The 19559-nt window shown below is 38.9% G+C and overlaps 1 protein-coding gene across 3 annotated transcripts in view; it reads left to right on the top strand.

The window, feature by feature from the left end:
* Positions 1 to 19559, top strand: part of LOC149247113 (protein SEMI-ROLLED LEAF 2-like) — a 336900-nt gene that overhangs the window by 258099 nt on the left and 59242 nt on the right. For all 3 annotated transcript variants that reach the window (XM_089458129.1, XM_089458131.1, XM_089458130.1), the window contains exon 15: positions 10343 to 10470. In XM_089458129.1, coding sequence (XP_089314255.1) covers positions 10343 to 10470 — 128 coding nt within the window. The remainder of the gene's footprint in view (positions 1 to 10342; positions 10471 to 19559) is intronic.

The following is a 19559-nucleotide window of genomic DNA, read 5'->3' as shown; positions in this document are numbered from 1 at the left end:
GATGACAGAGCATCTGAATGCGTTTAATACTGTGGTAAGTCAGTGAGCATCTGTTGATATTAAAATTTCAGATGAAGATAAGTGCATCAGTTTGTTGTGTTCTCTACCAGATTCGTGGGATAGTCTGGTTATTGCAATAGGTAGCAATGCAACTGCCTTGCAGTTTGATGAAATAGTCTCAGCCTTGCTTTTGATAGAGGAGATGAGAGGGAAAAATATGGAGAGCCAGAATGGTGATGCCTTGTCTGTACGAGGACGGTCCCAAAATAGAAACAAAAATAAGTCATCGAGTGGGAGATTTAAATCTCCAGGAAAACCTGTAAAGGTGGTGTGCTGGAAATGCGGAAAGGAAGACCACTTTAAAAGGGACTGTAAATCTAAAGCTCCTGACAAAGGAAAGGGATCTGATGAAGCTCCTTCTGCAGGGGCGAAAAACACCTTAGATGAAGGTGGTGATGTGTACTTGGCTTCTTCAAGTACACATGTAGATCATGAGGCATGGTTGATTGACTGAGGTGCATCCTTTCACTTCACTCCCCATAGAGAGTGATTCTGCGAGTATGAGAAATATGATGGTGGTGATGTCTTCTTGGGGGATGATAGGAAGGCTAGAATCATTGGTCGCGGAAAAGTAAAGTTGAAGTTGCAAGGTGGAAAGGTTAGAACGCTTCCAGGTGTTCTACATATTTCTGCATTAGTTGGAAATCTGATTTCTGTAAGCAAGCTGGAGGCAGGTGTAAAAATAGTGTTCGAGAAGGATACCTGCAAAATGGTTTGGGGAGCACTGGTATTGATGCGGGGAGTTCGAATTGGAACTCTCTACAAGCTGTAAGGTAGCACTGGTATTGATGGGTGCAATAGTTCTATGGTTACTGAAAGTGGAGCAGAAAATCTAGTGATCTCTGGAGAGAAGGCCATGTTGTGGCATCAAAGGCTTGGACATATTGGAAAGAAGGGCCTTCGAATACTTCATGGTAAAGGTATGGTAGAAGGTATGAGTAATAGCTCTCTAGATTTTGATTTCTGTGAAAATTATGTATATGGAAAGCATAATCGGGTGAGTTTCCCCTTTGGTGGTAAGAGGGCGAAACAGATATTAGAGCTTGTGCACAGTGATGTGTTTGGACCTGTGAAGGTTCCATCACTGGGTAAGTCTATGTATTATGTATCATTTATCGATGACTTCTCAAGGAATACATGGATATATATCCTTAAGAAGAAATCTGAAGTCTTTGACATGCTTAAAGAATTTTAGGCTCTAGTGGAAAACCAGATAGAGAAGAAGATAAAGGTGCTGAAGACAAATAATGGTGGAGAGTTTTGCAGGAAGGAATCTGAAGAATTCTGTAAGAAGTGTGGTATAGCACAGCAGAAGTCTACTCCATATACACCTCAACAAAATGGAGTTGCAGAAAGAATGAACAAGACGTTGATGGAAAGGGCAAGAAGCATGCTCAGTGGTGTTGGGTTAGGACAGGAATTCTGGGCAGAGGCGGTGGATACTGCATGTTACCTGGTCAATAGGTCACCTTCATCAACGTTGGAGGATAAAACTCCACAAGAGGTATGGACTGGTAAGAAACCCTCTCTTTCACATCTAAGGGTATTTGGATGTGATGCATATGTACATGTTCCAAAGGAGAAAAGAACCAAGTTGGATAGTAAATTTGAAAAGTGCATCTTTATTGGGTATAAGGATGGTTTAAAGGGTTATAAGCTTTGGAACTCAGTAACAAGGAAGGTTGTGTATAGCCGAGATGTGGTGTTCAAAGAGGTGAAAGATGTTATTCAACATGAAGTCCAACAAAAGGAACCTGAAAAGATAGAGTTTGAGCTAAAGGAGGAAGAATCAGACTCTACAGCAGAGGAGGAATCAGAAGATGAAGAGTCACAAACTCCGACTGTGAGAAGATCAGTTCGAGAAAGAAGGCAGCCAGAAAGGTATAGTCCATCTGCTTTCTGTTCAAATTTTGCTTTATCTGTTACTAATGATCTTAGAACTGTGGAGGAAGCAGTAGATTTAAAGGATGAAAAACTTTGGAAAGAGGCCATGGTTGATGAAATGGCATCTTTGCACAAAAATGAGGCTTGGGATCTGGTGTAGTTGTTGGCTGGAAGGAAACCCATTGGCAGCAAATGGGTGTTCAAAAAGAAGACAAATGCAGAAGAAAAAGTGGAGAAATACAAAGCTCAATTGGTAGCAAAAGGTTATTCCCAGGTGCCGGGAATTGATTTTGGTGATATTTTTTCTCCTGTTGCCAAGGTAACTTCTATTAGATTACTTTTATCTGTTGCTGCTGCTTTTGATTTTGAGGTAGAACAGATGGATGTGAAGACAACATTTCTTCACAAGGATCTGGAAGAGGAAATCTACATAAAGCAACCTAAAGGCTTTGCAGTGAAGGGTAAGAAAGAACTAGTATGCAAGTTAAAGAAGTCTCTGTATGAGTTAAAACAGTCACCAAGGATGTGGTATCAGAAATTTGATACATTTATATGGGGACTTAGTTTCACCAAAAGAAAAGCAGATCGCTGTGTATTTTAAATTAATTGGTAACCGTGTTATTTGTCTGGTCTTGTATGTAGATGATATGTTGCTGGTTGGAAATGACAAAGAAATTATCTAGGATTTGAAGACCCAATTGTCTTCCAAATTCGACATGAAAGATCTTGGTGCTGCAAACTATATTTTGGGCATGGAAATTAAATGAGATCGTACAAAGACGAAGCTCTGGTTAAACCAAAGGAAGTATGTCGAGACAAATACTGCAAAGGTTTAATATGTAGGATAGTAAACCGGTGAAGGTTCCTATTCCTGTAGGTGTGAGGTTATCTGCTGAACAGTGTCCCAAGACACAAGAAGAGGAAGAGGACATGTCCCGTGTTCCATATTGAAGTGCAGTCGGTAGCTTGACGTATGCAATGGTTTGTACTAGACCAGACATTGCACATGCAGTGGGAGTATTGAACAGGTTTATGTAAAAACGTGGGAAGGAGCATTGGACAATAGTGAAGCGGGTTTTCAGGTATTTGCGTGGCACTAGTGATTATTGTTTATGCTACCAGGGAAGACCAGGATTGGACAGAGTGTTGGATATTCATGGCTTTGTTGATGCAGACTGGGCTGGAGATCTGGATCAGAGAAGATCTACAAGTGGGTATGTGTTTAACCTATTTGGAGGTGTAGTCAGTTGGATGAGTAAGAAACAATCTGTAGTGGCATTGTCAACTACAGAGGCAGAATACAAGGCAGCCACTCATTCAAGCAAGGAAGCAGTTTGGTTGCAGAGATTGTGTTCAAGTATGGGTTAGTACAGGAAGCTATAAGGATAGATTGTGACAGCCAAAATGCAATTTTCTTGGCAAAGAACCTTGCATATCATTCAAAGACAAAGCACATTTGTGAGGGATATGATAGAAGACAAAAAGGTGTTGCTTGTAAAGGTGGACACTTTGAAGAATACTGCAGATGCATTGAAAAAATCTGTGAGCTCTGAAAAGTTCTTGGTGTAGAGAGACAATGGGCATTTAAGGGTTGGGAAAATGACTAAACTCTCTTGTGGCCCCCTGTGGAAAGAAAACAACAAGTGGGAAAATGTTGGGTTGTGTTATATTCTTTCCATGTAGTTAATAGGGGGTTTGACATGATGGTTTTCGGTCCATGGTATTGGATGCGATGTTTTTCGACCCATGGTATTGGATGCTTCGGCATGTATAAATATGTATTATAACATTGAAAGGAACAATATTGAAAAATCAATCTAGTAGTCCCGGTTTTGGGATCCAGTGGGGAAATCTCTGTGTATATGTGTTTCATGTGTTATGCTCTTGCATTGTTTATTTTTCTATGTTTTAAAATTTGTATGCAGGTAATTTCTGTACGGGGTTAAAACCTACAACCCAGCGCTGCCTCTTGGCCCTGCGTCAGCTCTGCTAGCTTATGTGTAGTTATTGATGCCTCTGCGTCACCCTCTTGGCTCTTTGCGTCAGCCCTCTGACCCTCTGCGTCACCTACTCTGGCCTCCTCAGCCTCTGCGTAAGTCCCAATTGCCTTCGTGTCAGCCTTGCCAGGCTCTATGCTGTTTCTCTGGCACTATCCCTCCCTCTCTGCTATGTATTCTCGGCCTCATGCCGAACTGCCCCTCACTGCGACAGATCAGTGGTTCGGTTCTCTCGGCAAACCCCGCTCTAGAAAATCGAACTGAATGATCAATTTGGTGTCTCCAACTGACCCTGAAGCCTCTTCTTATACTTTTCCTGTTGAGTCTTCAACGACCAAGATTAAGTCCCTAATCAACGACTAAGATTAGATTTGGCTTGATGCTCATCTCTTGGAACCTTCTAACTCATAATTATATTAATACACATTAATATTTTAATTTTCCTAAGTTTATAGTTAGGACCTCATTAAAAATATTAATTATTTTAATATCTCCTCATCTGGTGGAATTTCTCCAAACAATTTCTTGGTTTTGGAGATCTATGTGCTTTAGCCTCTCCACCAATTTTCATGGCTAGAGCACATCCGATGCTACCACAAATCAACAACGAGACTTTCTCTAGTCAAGTGTAGTCTCAGTAGCAACAACACAGGATTGAAGAGTGTGAAGGAAGAGGAGACTGTAGCCCTTACATTGAAGGGAAAGGTAGAGAAAGGCCCCAGTCAAGGACAAGGCTCACAGGGGGGAGAAAAGAAGAAGAAGGATTTGCTGAAGATCAAATGCTTTAGATGTGGTGAATTTGGTCACTACAATACCTAGTGTCCGAAGAGAAAGAAGCACAAGGAAAAGCAGGAGCAGGCACCAACTTTGACAGAGATTGACAATTTGTCTTCCAGGTTGGAGGATGAATTCACTCTTTATGCAGCTATACCTCTAGGAGAGAGGTGGGAAGACATTGAGCTCTAGACCCATGAGTTGCAGAGATTTGGGTATGGTCCAAGGAGGATAGCATCAGACAGGTGTTTCCTCATGGATCAATACCCTTGCTACAAGGGCCCACAATATTCAGTAGCAGATGGATCAATGTTTAGGATGGTACAGTCAATTCTTGAGGGACAATTGTAGTACTAGTTGCTGTCAGACGTTGAGGGGAGCAGAGCAGTGGCAATTGCAGTGTGGACAGTGTAGAGATTGGTAGCAGTCAGAGACTCGGGAAACAAATGTAGAGCCAGTGTAGTGGCACAATTGATTCAAAGATTTGGACTCAGTTGCAATAGTTGCAGTAGCAACATGAGATCAGTTGCAACGCAGAGCAGAGTTGGCAGCAGTGGAGGTAGCACAATGCAGTGCCAACAACAACGTAGATGTAGGGTGATTCAACTACAGTGTGAAAAATGAATCAGACTGGCACAATAGCTTGGTGGGAAGTGGCATGTTATCACATTTGTTAAACATCAGCAGCATGTATGGAAGGATGTTATGAGATAGTGGAACACCTTCCTCGCTAAGAGGGAGTGCTAATATTTATAGCATCAGAGAGGTGTTCTAGTCTCAACTTTGGTCAGAGAAGCTAAGAAACACTAGAGCTCCGGAACCCAGAAAAAGTTTCAAGAGAAAACACCTAGAGGTGGCTCGATTAAGTTAATTAGTCATTAATTAAATATTTCCTAAGTCTACCATAGGGAAAGTGATTAATTAACAGGAATTAATTGAGAAAGGTGAGATTTCTCTAAAGATTGACATGGATTGACTCAGAGATGATCTTAGTTGTTGATGAGGATTTAATCATGGTTGTTGGTGAGCCAACGAGAGATTATATGAGGAGGTCAATGGTGTTGGAGTAAGACACACTTGAGACACACTGAGAGATTGATTTCCTTGGTAGATCGAGCTATCCAACAGTAACAACTGAGCAGGGAAGAGGGTTCGATCTAGAGGGGAAGCAAAGTCAGTGAAGGGAAGAGACATTGATTCTAGAGGAGATTTCAGTTCTGGAGAGGCAACAACAAGTGACAGAAGTATTCCAGAGTGAAGTTGTGCAGGGACTGCACAGATGCTTTAGTGAGCAGTTCGATTTCGCTGAGAGGGAGGTTGATTCATCTCCCAGAGGCCAACAAAATTTTCCAGAGATAGGCAGGACGACTTGGTTAGAGGTTGAGCAAAGATACATGTGCGAAGGGTAGCGTAGGGCCTGCGAAGGGTTTGGACGACTAGAATTTCTGAGCAGAGTAGTGCCTGCATTGCTTGTGGAGATAGAATTTTCTCTTTAGTATTTTTGTCATATATTCGCTGATTGGATAGCCAATTGGGCATCCATAGATTGTACTCAGATTATTTCACTGTTGCATAATAATAAAACCTTCATTTGCTGCACCAATTTTCCCGCATTAGTTTTTTGTACGTACATTTGTCCAAATAACTGTGTCAAATTTTTTGTGTATGCTCTATATATCTCAGTTCCAACATTTTTATTTTTGCACAGTGTTTTTATGATGAAAATTGCGGTTTTGATTTTATTTGTTATTTGCCTTAGCAAATAAACTGCATTTAATGTTAATTAGTTAGAAGAATAATTTCCAGTTGCTGTAATAGAGATTAAAAATTTCATAGAAGGGTGGAAATACAAAGGTTGGGGTAACTCATGTTCCATGATTGCTCCCTCCTACATTCATATACCCAAGGTGTGGGCTATCCTCGTCATAACTACCTTGTACCATGGTATGGTGCTTGGAGCCTTCCCTTTGTCCCTACTTTGTTCCATCATTATTTCACATGATACCTTCCACTTGAGTACCTTGGACCTGTCATTCCCTTAGAGGTTGAAACCACCTAATAGGGTCCTTTATTAACCTTTCCTACCCATGAAGGTAACACTGGTACATGTTCAAAGCCCCAAATTTGGATGGGAACCCACTCTGAAGTATCCATCTCTGCCCTTGATTAACAAGTTTATTTACTCAATTGCACTAATGAATCATTGTATTGAAAGGTGAGGAGATGCATTGGATCTTATATATGATTGCAGGTGGGTTTTCATCTTGGACTTGACCTCCCTATATGGGATCCAAGCCCTCCATATGATCACAATGGCATTTGTAGGGTGAGTGCTAAGAGCCATGGGCCTCCATCCATGCAGACCATTGCTTGCCATGCCATGGGCTTCTTCGGCACCACCATTTTCTAGCTCGTGCCCCAGTTATTTAGAGACAATGATACACTTGGACCACGCTGACCCAACCGACTACACATTGCAGCCAACACTTGGCAGTTGTTCCAAGGCCCAAAGGAGGTCATGTCTTTCATAGAGAGACATGGGAGTGCATGTGTCATCTTCTAACCTTCATTGATGGAACATCGACTTGATCTTGAGCCATTTGGAGACCCATGAGACCCTTTTGGAACCCGCAAAGCCCAAAGAGGGTTTGGAGATTTTTTGCGACATATGGAGGGAATCCCCTCTTCTTCATGATTTTTGAGGCCCTCTCTCACATTTGTAGCACATGAAGCCTCAACGCCGTGCCTCTAGGCCACCATGCATTGATGACATCAACCTTGCGTGGGCTTAAGAGTGCTAATTCGATTTAATTTTGAGCTATCATGGTTGGCTTGTAACCATTGGTGGGTTACTTAGCATCTTAGGCTTGTAGAAGGGCTTTGTCTTTCATAATTTGAACTCTTAACACTTGTATAAATAGAAGAGACCTAATCTCTTCTTATCATCATCACTTGGATTTTCAATATCTCTCTTGAGAATTCCAAAGTTACAATTTGAGGACGAATTTGGATGTATTTTGATGTTTGGTTAATTTCGCTATGTCTTTTAGAGCTTCTTCTTGGCATTGTGATGGATGAATATGTTTTTCATTGTCTTGTAAGTGATATTTAATACTATATTTCTGATTTTGATTAGTGTCTAATGCATGGAATATTGTCTCATGGTTATTAATGTGCCCTAATTGATGAAATATTGTCTAAAAATTGAGACTATTGGGAAATTTTGCATGTTTTACTCATAGATAATGAATGAATGAATTTTCCTAGGGTATTTGTTGCACATGTACCCTTTAAAATCCATTAACAATTGTCATTGAAGTATAAATATCTAGAGTATTGCGTAACTTCTTCATTAAGGGTGGCGAAGATGTTACTAGGTCTCCTTAAAGAGCGACTTGCCACATCGAGATCGTCTTTGACTCTGATTCTCCCAATTGATAGGCATTGTACTTAAAGCCTTGGTGATTGCCTTTAACATGAAATATCATCTCTCTTTCACATTTATTCCTCGTCCCTTTAAGGATAAGGAGGCCTCTCTAGGGTTTGGTGTGAGATCCATTGGATGATGATGTTTTGAATTTCGTCTAGATAGAACTCTTCCTTAGTGTCTCCTCTAGTGATCCTAATGTTTTGGTGGATTTGCCATGGTGGGATATCTAGAAATTTGATGCCCTAGCCATCACACCAAGAGGGAACCCTAGAAGCTAATCCTTCAACTTAGGAATTTTTTGAAGGCATGTGCTTTAGTACTTGTTGAAATAAATTTTTCATTGCCATTTCTCTTGTCTACCTTGACCATGGATGCACTCATATCTCTCCAAATATCTCAACCCTAGGTACCATGCAACCTTCTTTCCAAGGGGTTTTTCATGGAAAGTCTTACCAGCCTCTCCTAAAGCTCATACATTTGTTGAACCTTCCCACTGAATGAGCCATCTTCCCTCACTTCAAGCTTATCATAGATACGTATCTATCACAAGTGAGTATTACTGGGACACTTCCCATCGGTGAAAATCCGAGAAGAGTAGGGGACTTAGGCTGTGGTGAAAATGGGTCTCTGTCCCAAGTGTTGTTGTGCCCTGTAGCTTTTTCCTCCTTAGAAAGCCTTCTAGTTTGTGCAGCAAAACACCTGTTGACCACATCAGCATGCCTTGCCATGTGTCACACTTTGATTGGTCCACCTCTCATGCCACGTCAACATCTGTACAGTCCAATTAGCATGTTATGTGTCATGTCCGTACTACCACGACAACATCCATATCTATGCCAGTACAAACACATGTTAACTCCTGCCGATGCTACATGTCCCACCTGAACATTGTTTTCCTTGTTTGGCTGGAACTTCAGAACACCATAAGTTTCTGATATGACATCTGTTTGACTCTGTTCAAGCATCGTTGGAAAGCTCTCAACGAGCTTTTCGGCATGGGTGCATTTACATGAGAATTCAAGATCTTCAATGTTTCTTGGTTGTAAAGATTCTCCTGGATCAATGTACAATTTCCTATTATATGGGTTTTTAGGATTTCCCCCTTTCTTATGCCTATGGCATCCTCTGACTAGTGCAAGGTACATCACAAGCTCCTGTTTGTAGTGAATAAGCTGTTGATTAGACCATGAGATGGAGTACCATGTTGTAATCTGTAGTCATTGTTAAAACCCTCTAGACCTTATCCTGGTCCCAAGCCTGCTTCACCATCCCATGCTCACTTATTGCACAGTTCAACTTATTCTAGCTGAATCACACAGTAAATAAACTGTATTGTGACATTCAATGTGCTGGACTGTTATGTTGGAATTATGAAGGGAGATGGGGAAGCATAGAATAATGCTCAAATGAGCATTCATATCAGAAATTTACAGTACTTGGGATTTGAAGTGCTTTCCTGCCCACTGCTCCTGGGATTTGATAATTTATAAATGAATGAAGCTAGAATGTGTCTTTTGCTAGCCATTGTGGGTCATGTTTTGGTAAATTGACCCCAATTGATATTCATTGATGCTGAGAATCCTGTAACCCTTATAACTAACCTACGTGTCCTTCAAAATATATAAGATTATTCTTAAGATGCCCATACTGAGTTCATGCCTACTCCTTTGGAAGATGATTATGAGCTTCAGTGGATGAACATGTCAACATTTTTATTTTCCAAATTTCTGTAATATGTTTCTTACTCGTACATATTTGGGGGGTAAATGATTAAGTCTTGATAGTTTTTCTGCTCTCCATATGAATTTTGTTGCCATCTAGAAAGGCTTATTGGCTAAACTATTTAAATGAGATCACTATATGCAAAGTCAAACATTTTGTATGGGAAGTTGGGAATACATTTACTTCCTCAGGTTAGGAGCTTCATAAGTTCATACTACTATACAATACTTGTTCAAACTATAAAGTATAAACCATAAATTTTGTTTGCACATTGGCTAGTTAGGGAGATTTTAACCCAATGAAGATTGGGCTGATGTCAAGAGAAATGCATTAGTTTCAAGGGTCTTATTTGGTTTTTCATGTTATCATACAATCCCGCAGAAATCTACAATTTTTATGTGCATCTTTTGATGCTTCTATTGAAGACTATCATAATGAAGTGTGTATTTATGGTTCTTTTCTTATTTCACAACAGGGTTATTGCCTCCATCAAGGCGTAGATCATTGTTCACTTTAGCGACAGCTATGCTTGTATTTGCAGCCAGAGTCTATAACATTCCAGAGATAATTGATGTAGCTAAGGGATCACTTACAGCTAATATTGTAAGTTTCTTCATGCAATTTTGAATAGTGGAAGATTCAATCAATGATGCTAATTTAGTATTTTCGCTGCATAATTTCATCACATAGTCATCTCAGAAATCTATATCTAGATTGAAATGTGAGTGGCAACTTACAACAGTTATGAAGTTTAGCTTCTTTTACTTTCAAGGACAATTCAATTCATTACATTGAAAATTAAGTTTTTTTTATTATGTTTTTTCATGCAGGAATGTCCAATGTTGTGAATAAAAAGTGCCTATTAATAATTTGTAACATGATGGTTCCAAAACAACTGCTGGAATTTGATTTCTTATGTACTCTTTCCTAATCCAGTTTCTAAAGATGATTCACTGGGTGAAACAAATTCACCCCGTTCTTTTAATCCATTGTCCCTAGCAATAAATAAATGATCGATTATTTATTCTATAACTATTTCTTTTCCCCCTAAAAAGAGCCTTATTATAGTTGACTGGTAAAGGATTGATTGGATCCCACTGGGTTAGAATTAGAAACTGACTCTTTTGAGGAGACTTATTCCTTGAGTTTCTAGTGGACTTAGTGTTAATTTTAGATAACAATGGTATGTTCTATGCTTGAGAGCAATTTTACTTCAATTTTTTTATTAGCCCAATATCAATATCCAGATTAGCAATCGCATTAACATGATAGTAAAATGCAGAGAGAACATAAACAATAACAGTAGAAGACAAGCCAAGACAAGAGGACACAAGATATGGCGCCAACCAGGACAAACTCCAATGTGGAGAAACCCTTTGATCAATTCTTTTTATTATTTTTCAAAAGTTTAGCAGAGAGAGAGTACAATATGCAATATTCACTTGCCCAATCAAAGTGAAATTTGTCCAGTCAAAGAGCAGCCACAGAAAGCCCTAACCACAAAGTCAACGCTAGTCAACAGGGCAGATTTTGACCTCCAAAACAGCTCAGTCAAACTTAGTCATCTCGGCCTCCAACAACAAATCAAATCAGTCCAAAAACAGTCTGAAAATACTCAGTTAAACTTGGTCAACACTGCAGTCAAACCCTTCTGCAATCAACGCTGGCCAAACAGTACAGACTGCCTCGATTTCGGTGCCCAGAAATACGGCCTGCCCAAACAGATGTTTCCCTCACAAAAACACAGTCAAACAGGGAAACGCTGCTGGTCAAATTTCCCTGAAATTCGGTCAATGCAGAAAACTGTCTTCTTCTTTGGAGAGAGGCTGTCCTGAAATCTGTACCCAATCAGATGAGGAGAGAGAGATGAATGAGAAGGTAAGTAATGTCCAAATGAGGTTAAGGCACTTTCTATTTATATGTAAACGTCGAGGATGAATAGATGTGATTGTTGGGCTTCTGGGCCTATATTAGTTTGCTGTCCGACTTTGACAATTTGTCCATAAACAAAATAAATTCATAATTCTATTTGTACATGTGAGAATGAGATGATCTTTAGATCAATCCTACACCTACTAGAGAGAGGAATCCAATAAAAATATCAGCTGCATCATGTGAGCTGTCAAAGGTGGAGTTTGGCCCTAGTTTCCAAATTTAACACTCCCTCTGAACTAGGAAGAACTCCACCTGCCAAACCATATAACAATCAGTATTGCTGACTCTGCCGCCTACACCTACCTACAAGTCAATGAGAAAAGCTTTCAACCCCACAAAGTGTGGTTGGTGGTAGGGAGTTCAGAGAATGGGTTGTCACACTAATCCCGACTCTCTCCGTTAGAGCTATCTCCTAGGTTAGCTAAGGGGGGTGGTTCCTAATGAAAAGTTAAGTTGAAAAAGATGTGAGTTTCGAGGAGAATTGTTAGAGTTAAATAGATTATCTCTTTAAGATTTATAAGCAAAAACTGACATGAGCAATAACCATCATAAGATAAACATGAAATGCATAAACAATCAGTGCCTTCCAAGTATTTGCTCTTTAAGAAATGAAATTGTATTTTGCTTAAAATGAAGTGAAATAAATATGAAACACTAAATTGTTAGCACAAGATATTATAAATGCTTTCATGAATGAATAAGTCTACAAATCAAAGCATGGAAACTATTTTGCTCAAAAGGATACAAAAATAACTCAAATGTTAGACCAAGATGACAACAAAGTATGTTACAAAAATAATCAGAAAGAAGCTAGGCCAAAGAGTACAAACACACTCTCTTCTTTGACTAGCCATGACTTAACTTTTTGAAATAGCCAGATATTGATAAATGAATTATAATGCGTAAAAATTAATTTTTTCCATGTTTGATATTTTGATGCAAGAAATAAAAGCTTTAAGAAACTTGAAAGAATCCCCCCCCGCAAGACACATAAGATATAGATGAGACTTTGGAATTTAAAACATGCGGGTTCTCCTTGAATATTTTTCAAGAATGGGTTGATTCCTCCGAGAATTTCCCCTCACGCTTGAAAAGCTTGACCAAATAATGATTCATCTACAAAACTTCACCACAAATCATTAAATCGACATGAAATTAAATAAGTGCAGTGGAAAGAATTCCTAGAGATACATTTATTATCTACTAGAAGATTTATTTTCCTAAAGCAAATAATTAATTCTTATGCTAATATGAGATAGCTGCATACTAACATAACTTGAAACAAGCATGAAAGAAATAATGACATGAGGAAATAAATAGAAGCATAACAAGAAGTCAAGAATTTACCACACATGCAAGGAGAAGAACACCATCACGCTTTACCCCAAACACTGTTGTATTATATTGCAAGTAGTGAATACAATCTTGGAGATTCTTCTCAAGCACAATAGCTCATCTTACATGATACAATATGAGAGCCAATGGCTCCATTATATAGAGAGTTGGGAGCAAATCCCAATGAAGAATGACAATGACAAATGGCATTGGAGCCAATCCCAATGTAGAAGTGTTTAAACAAGTGGCATGAGGTGACAATCCCAAAGAGAAATTCGAATTTGTTGAATGGAGCTTCAATGCCAAGTGTAAAAATCGAATTCTGGCAAGTGGACATCATTATCTTCTTCTCTTATGTGTCAAATTCGAATTTTATGATAGAAAGACAAGTGTATATGGGTGGTAAACCATGTGGGGACAATTTCCCACAAAATTCTCTACCAAATATTCTCCCAAATCCTCCCAAATGTGCATTAACTTCACAAATTCGAATTTTCAAGTAAGCAACATTGTCCTTGAATGCCAGAAATTCGATTTTATTTGAGCACGTCCTTTCCTTGATTTTAGGAGTCCACATCACCTTGGGACTTCACTTTAGCTCTCCCATAATTTTCCACTTCATTTCCACAACATTTAGAATGTGTGGATATTTATTTTTCTCCATTTATTTAATTTTTGGCTTAACTAATTGCCAGATTTCCCACTAAACTTAGGAAAAATGGGTTTTGAGGGTTCAAAATACATTTTTAACCCCTCAAAGTGTGTCATATTAAAATGTTGAGGGTGAGAGGTGCAAATTTCATTACTCATACCCCATACAACTTCTCTAGACATCACTTGTTACATTACAAGTATAATTTTATTAGCAATTTCCGCAGTGCGGAAAATCTAAAAAATTAAAAAATAACTACCTAGATGTAACCAAATTCCATGAAATTTTTTGTGTGATCTAGTATGGTAATATACATTGACATTTAGACACTAAGATGTGTTAGGGGCTCAACCTTCAAACCGTCAACACAGCTTTGAAGTAAAATGTGAGTGAAAAAACCCAGAAAATTATCCGCCTCTGAAAAAGAAGGGATAATTAACCAGATAAAAGAAACACTCCAAGGTGTACTCATTTGCTGATCGAGTCCCAACATCCTGGCCCTGTTACAGATTCAAAAATTCATCATTACTAGTATCACTTATTACAATTCCTTGCAGGGTGTAGAATTTGGGTACAAGAAAGATGATGAGAAGATAAAAGTAGAGTTAAAAAACTCTGTTGACTGATGATATTTGATGATACAACTGTCCTTTGGATCATCCTTGGGCATGGAGTCTTCATATAATCAACAGGTGCCACTCCAATGGTCAACAAATACCATCCCTGCTCTGCTTAACCATGAAGAAATAATGAAGAAGAAATGATCGAGAATGTAGCATACCATTCTCCACTGACTTGAAGTTAGTTTCCAATAATCGAGAGTTTGTCATACTACTCTCCACTGACTCGAAGTCAATCTCTAATAATCCCAAATTAATATCAAACATCCTAGCATAGGGAGTATGGTAGTACACGATGCATCCATCAGTAGTACTATGGTCCCTATCCTCATTTCCCTACTCATTGGCCAAATGAGAGGTACTTTCCATGAGTCCCAGACTGCATGGGTGGGATGTACCAATAGGAGAAGTTGAACTACTCATCTTGCTTATATGCCATAGGGGAAGGTGAACCACTCATCCTATGCATACCTCAACATGTGGGGTATCACAGGAAAAGGTGAACCACTCACCCTGTACATCACGCACCACTAGGGGAAGGTGAACCACTCACCCTATGGTTGCTCATCGCTCCAAGAAGTACCCCAAGCTCCCCGGAGCTTCCAGAGCTCAACATCCATCTCATATGTGACCCTCATAAGAGGGTCTCTCCACGACTCCAAGTCTTTCACGGAAGGTTGAAAATTTGACCTTCTGCAGGGGCTTCATAAGAATATCTGCGATCTGATCATCAGTCCCACTATGATAGAGCCTTATTGCTCCCCGTTGTACCATATCCCTGATAAAGTGGTGGTACTTAATATCAATATGCTTGGAGCGGTCATGAAACAAAAGATTCTCAGAAAGATGAATCCCACTTTGGTTATCGCAATAGATCACGGTGGTATCCAATACATGTCCAAACAACACACTAAAGAGCTTCCTCAACCAAACAACTTCACAGGAGGCCATACTAGCAGCAATGTATTCAGCCTTAGCAGTGCTCAAAGCAACCGACTTCTGCTCCTTGCTCATCTAGGATATCCAAGCAGAACCTATAGAGAGAAGCAACATGCAGATGTGCTTTTATGATCCACCACACTGCCAGCCCAGTCAACATCAGAATAACCATGGAGCCTCACATTACCGACAATGTATCTTAGTCCATAGGTGATTGTGGCTTTGAGATATCTGAAGAGATTCTTGGCAACAATCCAGCATATGTGATGAGGCTCGACCATAAATTAACTCAATGTGTTCACTGCAAAACATATGTCTGGACGAGAGTTCACCCAGAACATTGGGGCCCCCATGAGTTGACGATACTCAGAAGGCTTTCCCAAATTGGGCCCAACAACACTTTCACATAACTTGTTGAAGTTAAGTTCCATCGGAGTAGTCATTGACTTGCATTCCACCATCCCAAATCTTTCAAGTAGCTTCATGATGTATTTTCCTTGAGAAAGGAAAATCTCACCTGGCTTTTGCCAGACCTCCAACCCTAGGAAGTAATGCATCAATCCTAGGTCCTTCATCTCGAATTCCAAAGCCAACTCCCTCTTACATTGATGAATAAAAGGATCTGCACCTCTTAGAAAGAGATCGTCCACATAAAGTACCAAGATGAGAGGTCTATCATTCTCAACCTTAAAATAAAGGTTCGGATCAACTTCACTTCTTGTAAATCCTACCTTCATCAGATAGCTATCAATCCTCTCATACCAAGCTTGGGGAGATTGCTTCAACCCAGAGAGGGCTTTCTTCAACTTGCGTACATGTGTCTGATGATCTTGAACTTCGAACCCCTCAGGTTGTTTTACATAGACTTCCTCATTGATTGGACCATGTAAGAAGGTGGTCTTGACATCCATCTGATGTAGATTCCATCCTTGCGAGGCAACAAGGGCTATAATTGAATGGATGGTGGTATATTGGGCAATTGGTGCAAATATCTCATCGTAGTCCACACCTTCCGTTTGAGAGAAGCCTCGAGCAACAAATCTAGCCTTGAAATTCTCAGTACTTCCATTAGTTCCAAGCTTGATCTTGTAGAGCCATTTCGAGGTGACAACAGATTTGTTCTTGGGTCTATGGACCACATCTAAGACATCATTCTTCATAATCGACTCATACTCTTCATTCATAACATCCTTCCAAACTTGGTGCTTCACAGCTTCCTCGAATGTGCAAGACTTAGTTTGAACAATGGTATCAAAATTGATAGCTTGTTGACTTAATATGTTAAAATACACGAGAGGTATTTTGTAATAATAATTTATCAATATATATAAAATGTACAAGTGATAAATGTCACAATAAGGACCCGCATTTATATACCTAAGTAGGTGTCCTTTCGTGACTGGACATGTTTTTTAGACACGCCTTTTCACTTAACTTAATGACTATTTAACATAATCAATATTTGATTATTTAATATTTACATTTATTTTATTTATTTACTTGTTATGAATTATATTCATAACATAGCCCCTTCCTTCAAAATCTTTGTCCTCAAAGCTTATTATCGACAGTTTCCTTCAATTTGCATTTGTCATCTCGGTATATGTAACTTGACGCCATTGGCACCTCTGCTTGTATAATTCACTTGATAACACTGTCTTGAATCTAGGGTTATCGAATTTTTTTTTTAATAACTCTATTTTTTTTAATTTTTTTTGTAACTCTAAATTTTTTTGTTTTTATTTTATTTTTTAAAGAACTCTATCTTTTCCCCTTTTTTTTAAATCATATATATATATATAATTTTTAAAAATAATATATTTATATATATATATATATATATATATATATATATATATATATATATTATTTTGAAAAATTAATTAAATACTTCTAATTAATATTATTATTATTATTTTTTATTTAAGATATAAATATATTAAAATTAATATATAATATAGTTCATATTAATGAATTTAAATTTTGTAACTTACGAGTCGGTGTGATGTTCTCTGTTGACCCTTCGAATTGGATTTCTGACAGCGTCTGCATGGAGGTCACAACGATACCAGAAATTGTTGCAGCGGATAACCCATGCGAGCGCAGGTGGACGGTGTGGTATCGGCGCAGCCATAGGACGGTTGTCGGAATTATAGAAATGGTAGACCAGAACTTTCAGTGCACTACACAATGCGACGACAACGATCTCCCGCGGAAATGGTTCCGTAAGCCCCGAGTAAGAATGATTTTGCATTAAGGTATGATTTGAAGGCATTGAGGTCATGGAAGATGGCCCAGTAGGAGGTGCGAAGTTGGGACTCATTGCGCTTGCATTGGGAGTCGAATAATAATTCATCGTTTGGTTGATATTATATTTGGCACAGTTTGCAGGACCAGGAACAAAAATGTTGTTCGCAAAGTTCGCATTATAATTGTTGTGGGAATTGGAATATAATAATTGTTAGAATTAACAAAACTAGAATGATTTCCACAAGGGAAAGAATTTCCTTCTATACCGACACATTGTCTAAGGAAAATGATCCAGCATTGGTACTATCTAGTTTACGCCGTGGGTATCAGTGGTGGGTAAAGAACCAACAATGAAATTTGATTCATCGAATGTTGGTAGGTTGAAGAAATCAATATCGACCTCAACTCCAAGCTCGGTAGGGTTTTCTGAAAATTCAAATAAGTCAAATGGTACAATTCCATCACCCTCACTGCTTTCTTTGGGGTTATTAATTGTTGCAACATTATTTGAACTGCATCCAATATAACTGCTATAATCTATATTGCCATTATTCTCTTCATCGATGTGGGGAATTCCCAAATGTTCAATATCAACTATTACATGAGTTAAATCAGCTGACTTGGTTACATTAAATAACTGGCCACAACAAGGATCCTGAACCCCATTTCTATTATCCAACTCATCACTATCAATAATCATAGTCTGACTCCTTTTGCTAGCAAACTCAAAGTCTTGACAATCACTAAAGCGTTTAACATGTTAGGCGTTGGTTGACCATTATCTTCAGATAGACAATGTACCAAGGAAGAGCATTTAGCAAATGTATGATGGGCAGATGCTTTTTGGATTTCTTGGACAGATTCCATAGTAGATATGTGACTCACAACTTTACTGCACTCATATGGGTTTTGTAAAGTTTGCGTCAATTTCATATTTTGACTACCATTAATGGAACAAAATCCTGACTCTACACCATTCACAACCTTTGACAAGGGTTCAACATTACTTATTCCATTCAGAGATGTTGTGCCCACAGTATCATTTTGAATATCATCATTAGCTATTTTTTTTCTCCTGCGTTCAGTGCTCCTTCATTTTAGATGTCTTTGCATTTTACGAGCCCTTTGAACATCATCCTCCTCTTTACCAGTTCTGAATCTACTCCTTTGTTCTTCGGTTAAACCACACTCCTTCTCATTTGCAACTGCCGCTGCATAAATTGGATTTCTTGAGCAGTTATCGAGGTCATTGATTTCCTCCACCTCATTAACACTGGGAAGCTTCAGGCCCATAGTTGCTGCTTGTTCAGGGGTAGAAGCTAAGTACACAGATGCCCACTGTTTGGAACCAAATACATTGCTTTTATTGATATCATTTTCTATTTCAAAGAAATTATGCACTAAGTCCCAATCCTTATCCTCCATGCTTTCTCTTCTATCTTTATTACCATCTTCAATAGCCAGTTTTTTAACAAGAAGGCCATTGACTCCTTCCTCCAACAATTTCCCATGATGTCTTCTTACCGGCCAACAAGCTTGCAGATCAAGCTCAGCTTCATTGACAAAATCTGTGATTTCTTCTGTAGGCAATCGGCCAGCCCAACAGAGATGCTTTTTCCAAGCCTCAGTACTGCATCCTTCTGGAGCCTGTTTTTCTACCGACTTGTATAATGTAGGAAGTTCAATACCAACATCATCAAGTTGCTCTAGCAAAACTGCACTCTCATCCAAATGATCAAGAGTACTTTCCCACTGTTCCTTGAAAGTTTCCATTTCGTTCTCAACAACATCTTCTAAATATTTCCTAGTTAATGACTCTAATAACTCGGACCTAACATCCCTTTCAACACGGGCAAGTGATTCTTCCTCTAATGATTCTTGAGCTTCTGCTGCCTTGCTTTCAACCTATAAAAACTCATCAATCAAATCTTGAACCTATGCATATGTTAGAGGAATCTCCA

This window comes from Pinus tabuliformis, chromosome 7, assembly GCF_031772625.1.
Source record: "Pinus tabuliformis cultivar Carrire ecotype Pingquan chromosome 7, CPIR1, whole genome shotgun sequence".
Classification (NCBI taxonomy): Eukaryota; Viridiplantae; Streptophyta; class Pinopsida; order Pinales; family Pinaceae; genus Pinus; species Pinus tabuliformis.
This window is presented reverse-complemented; position numbering and strand designations above follow the sequence as displayed.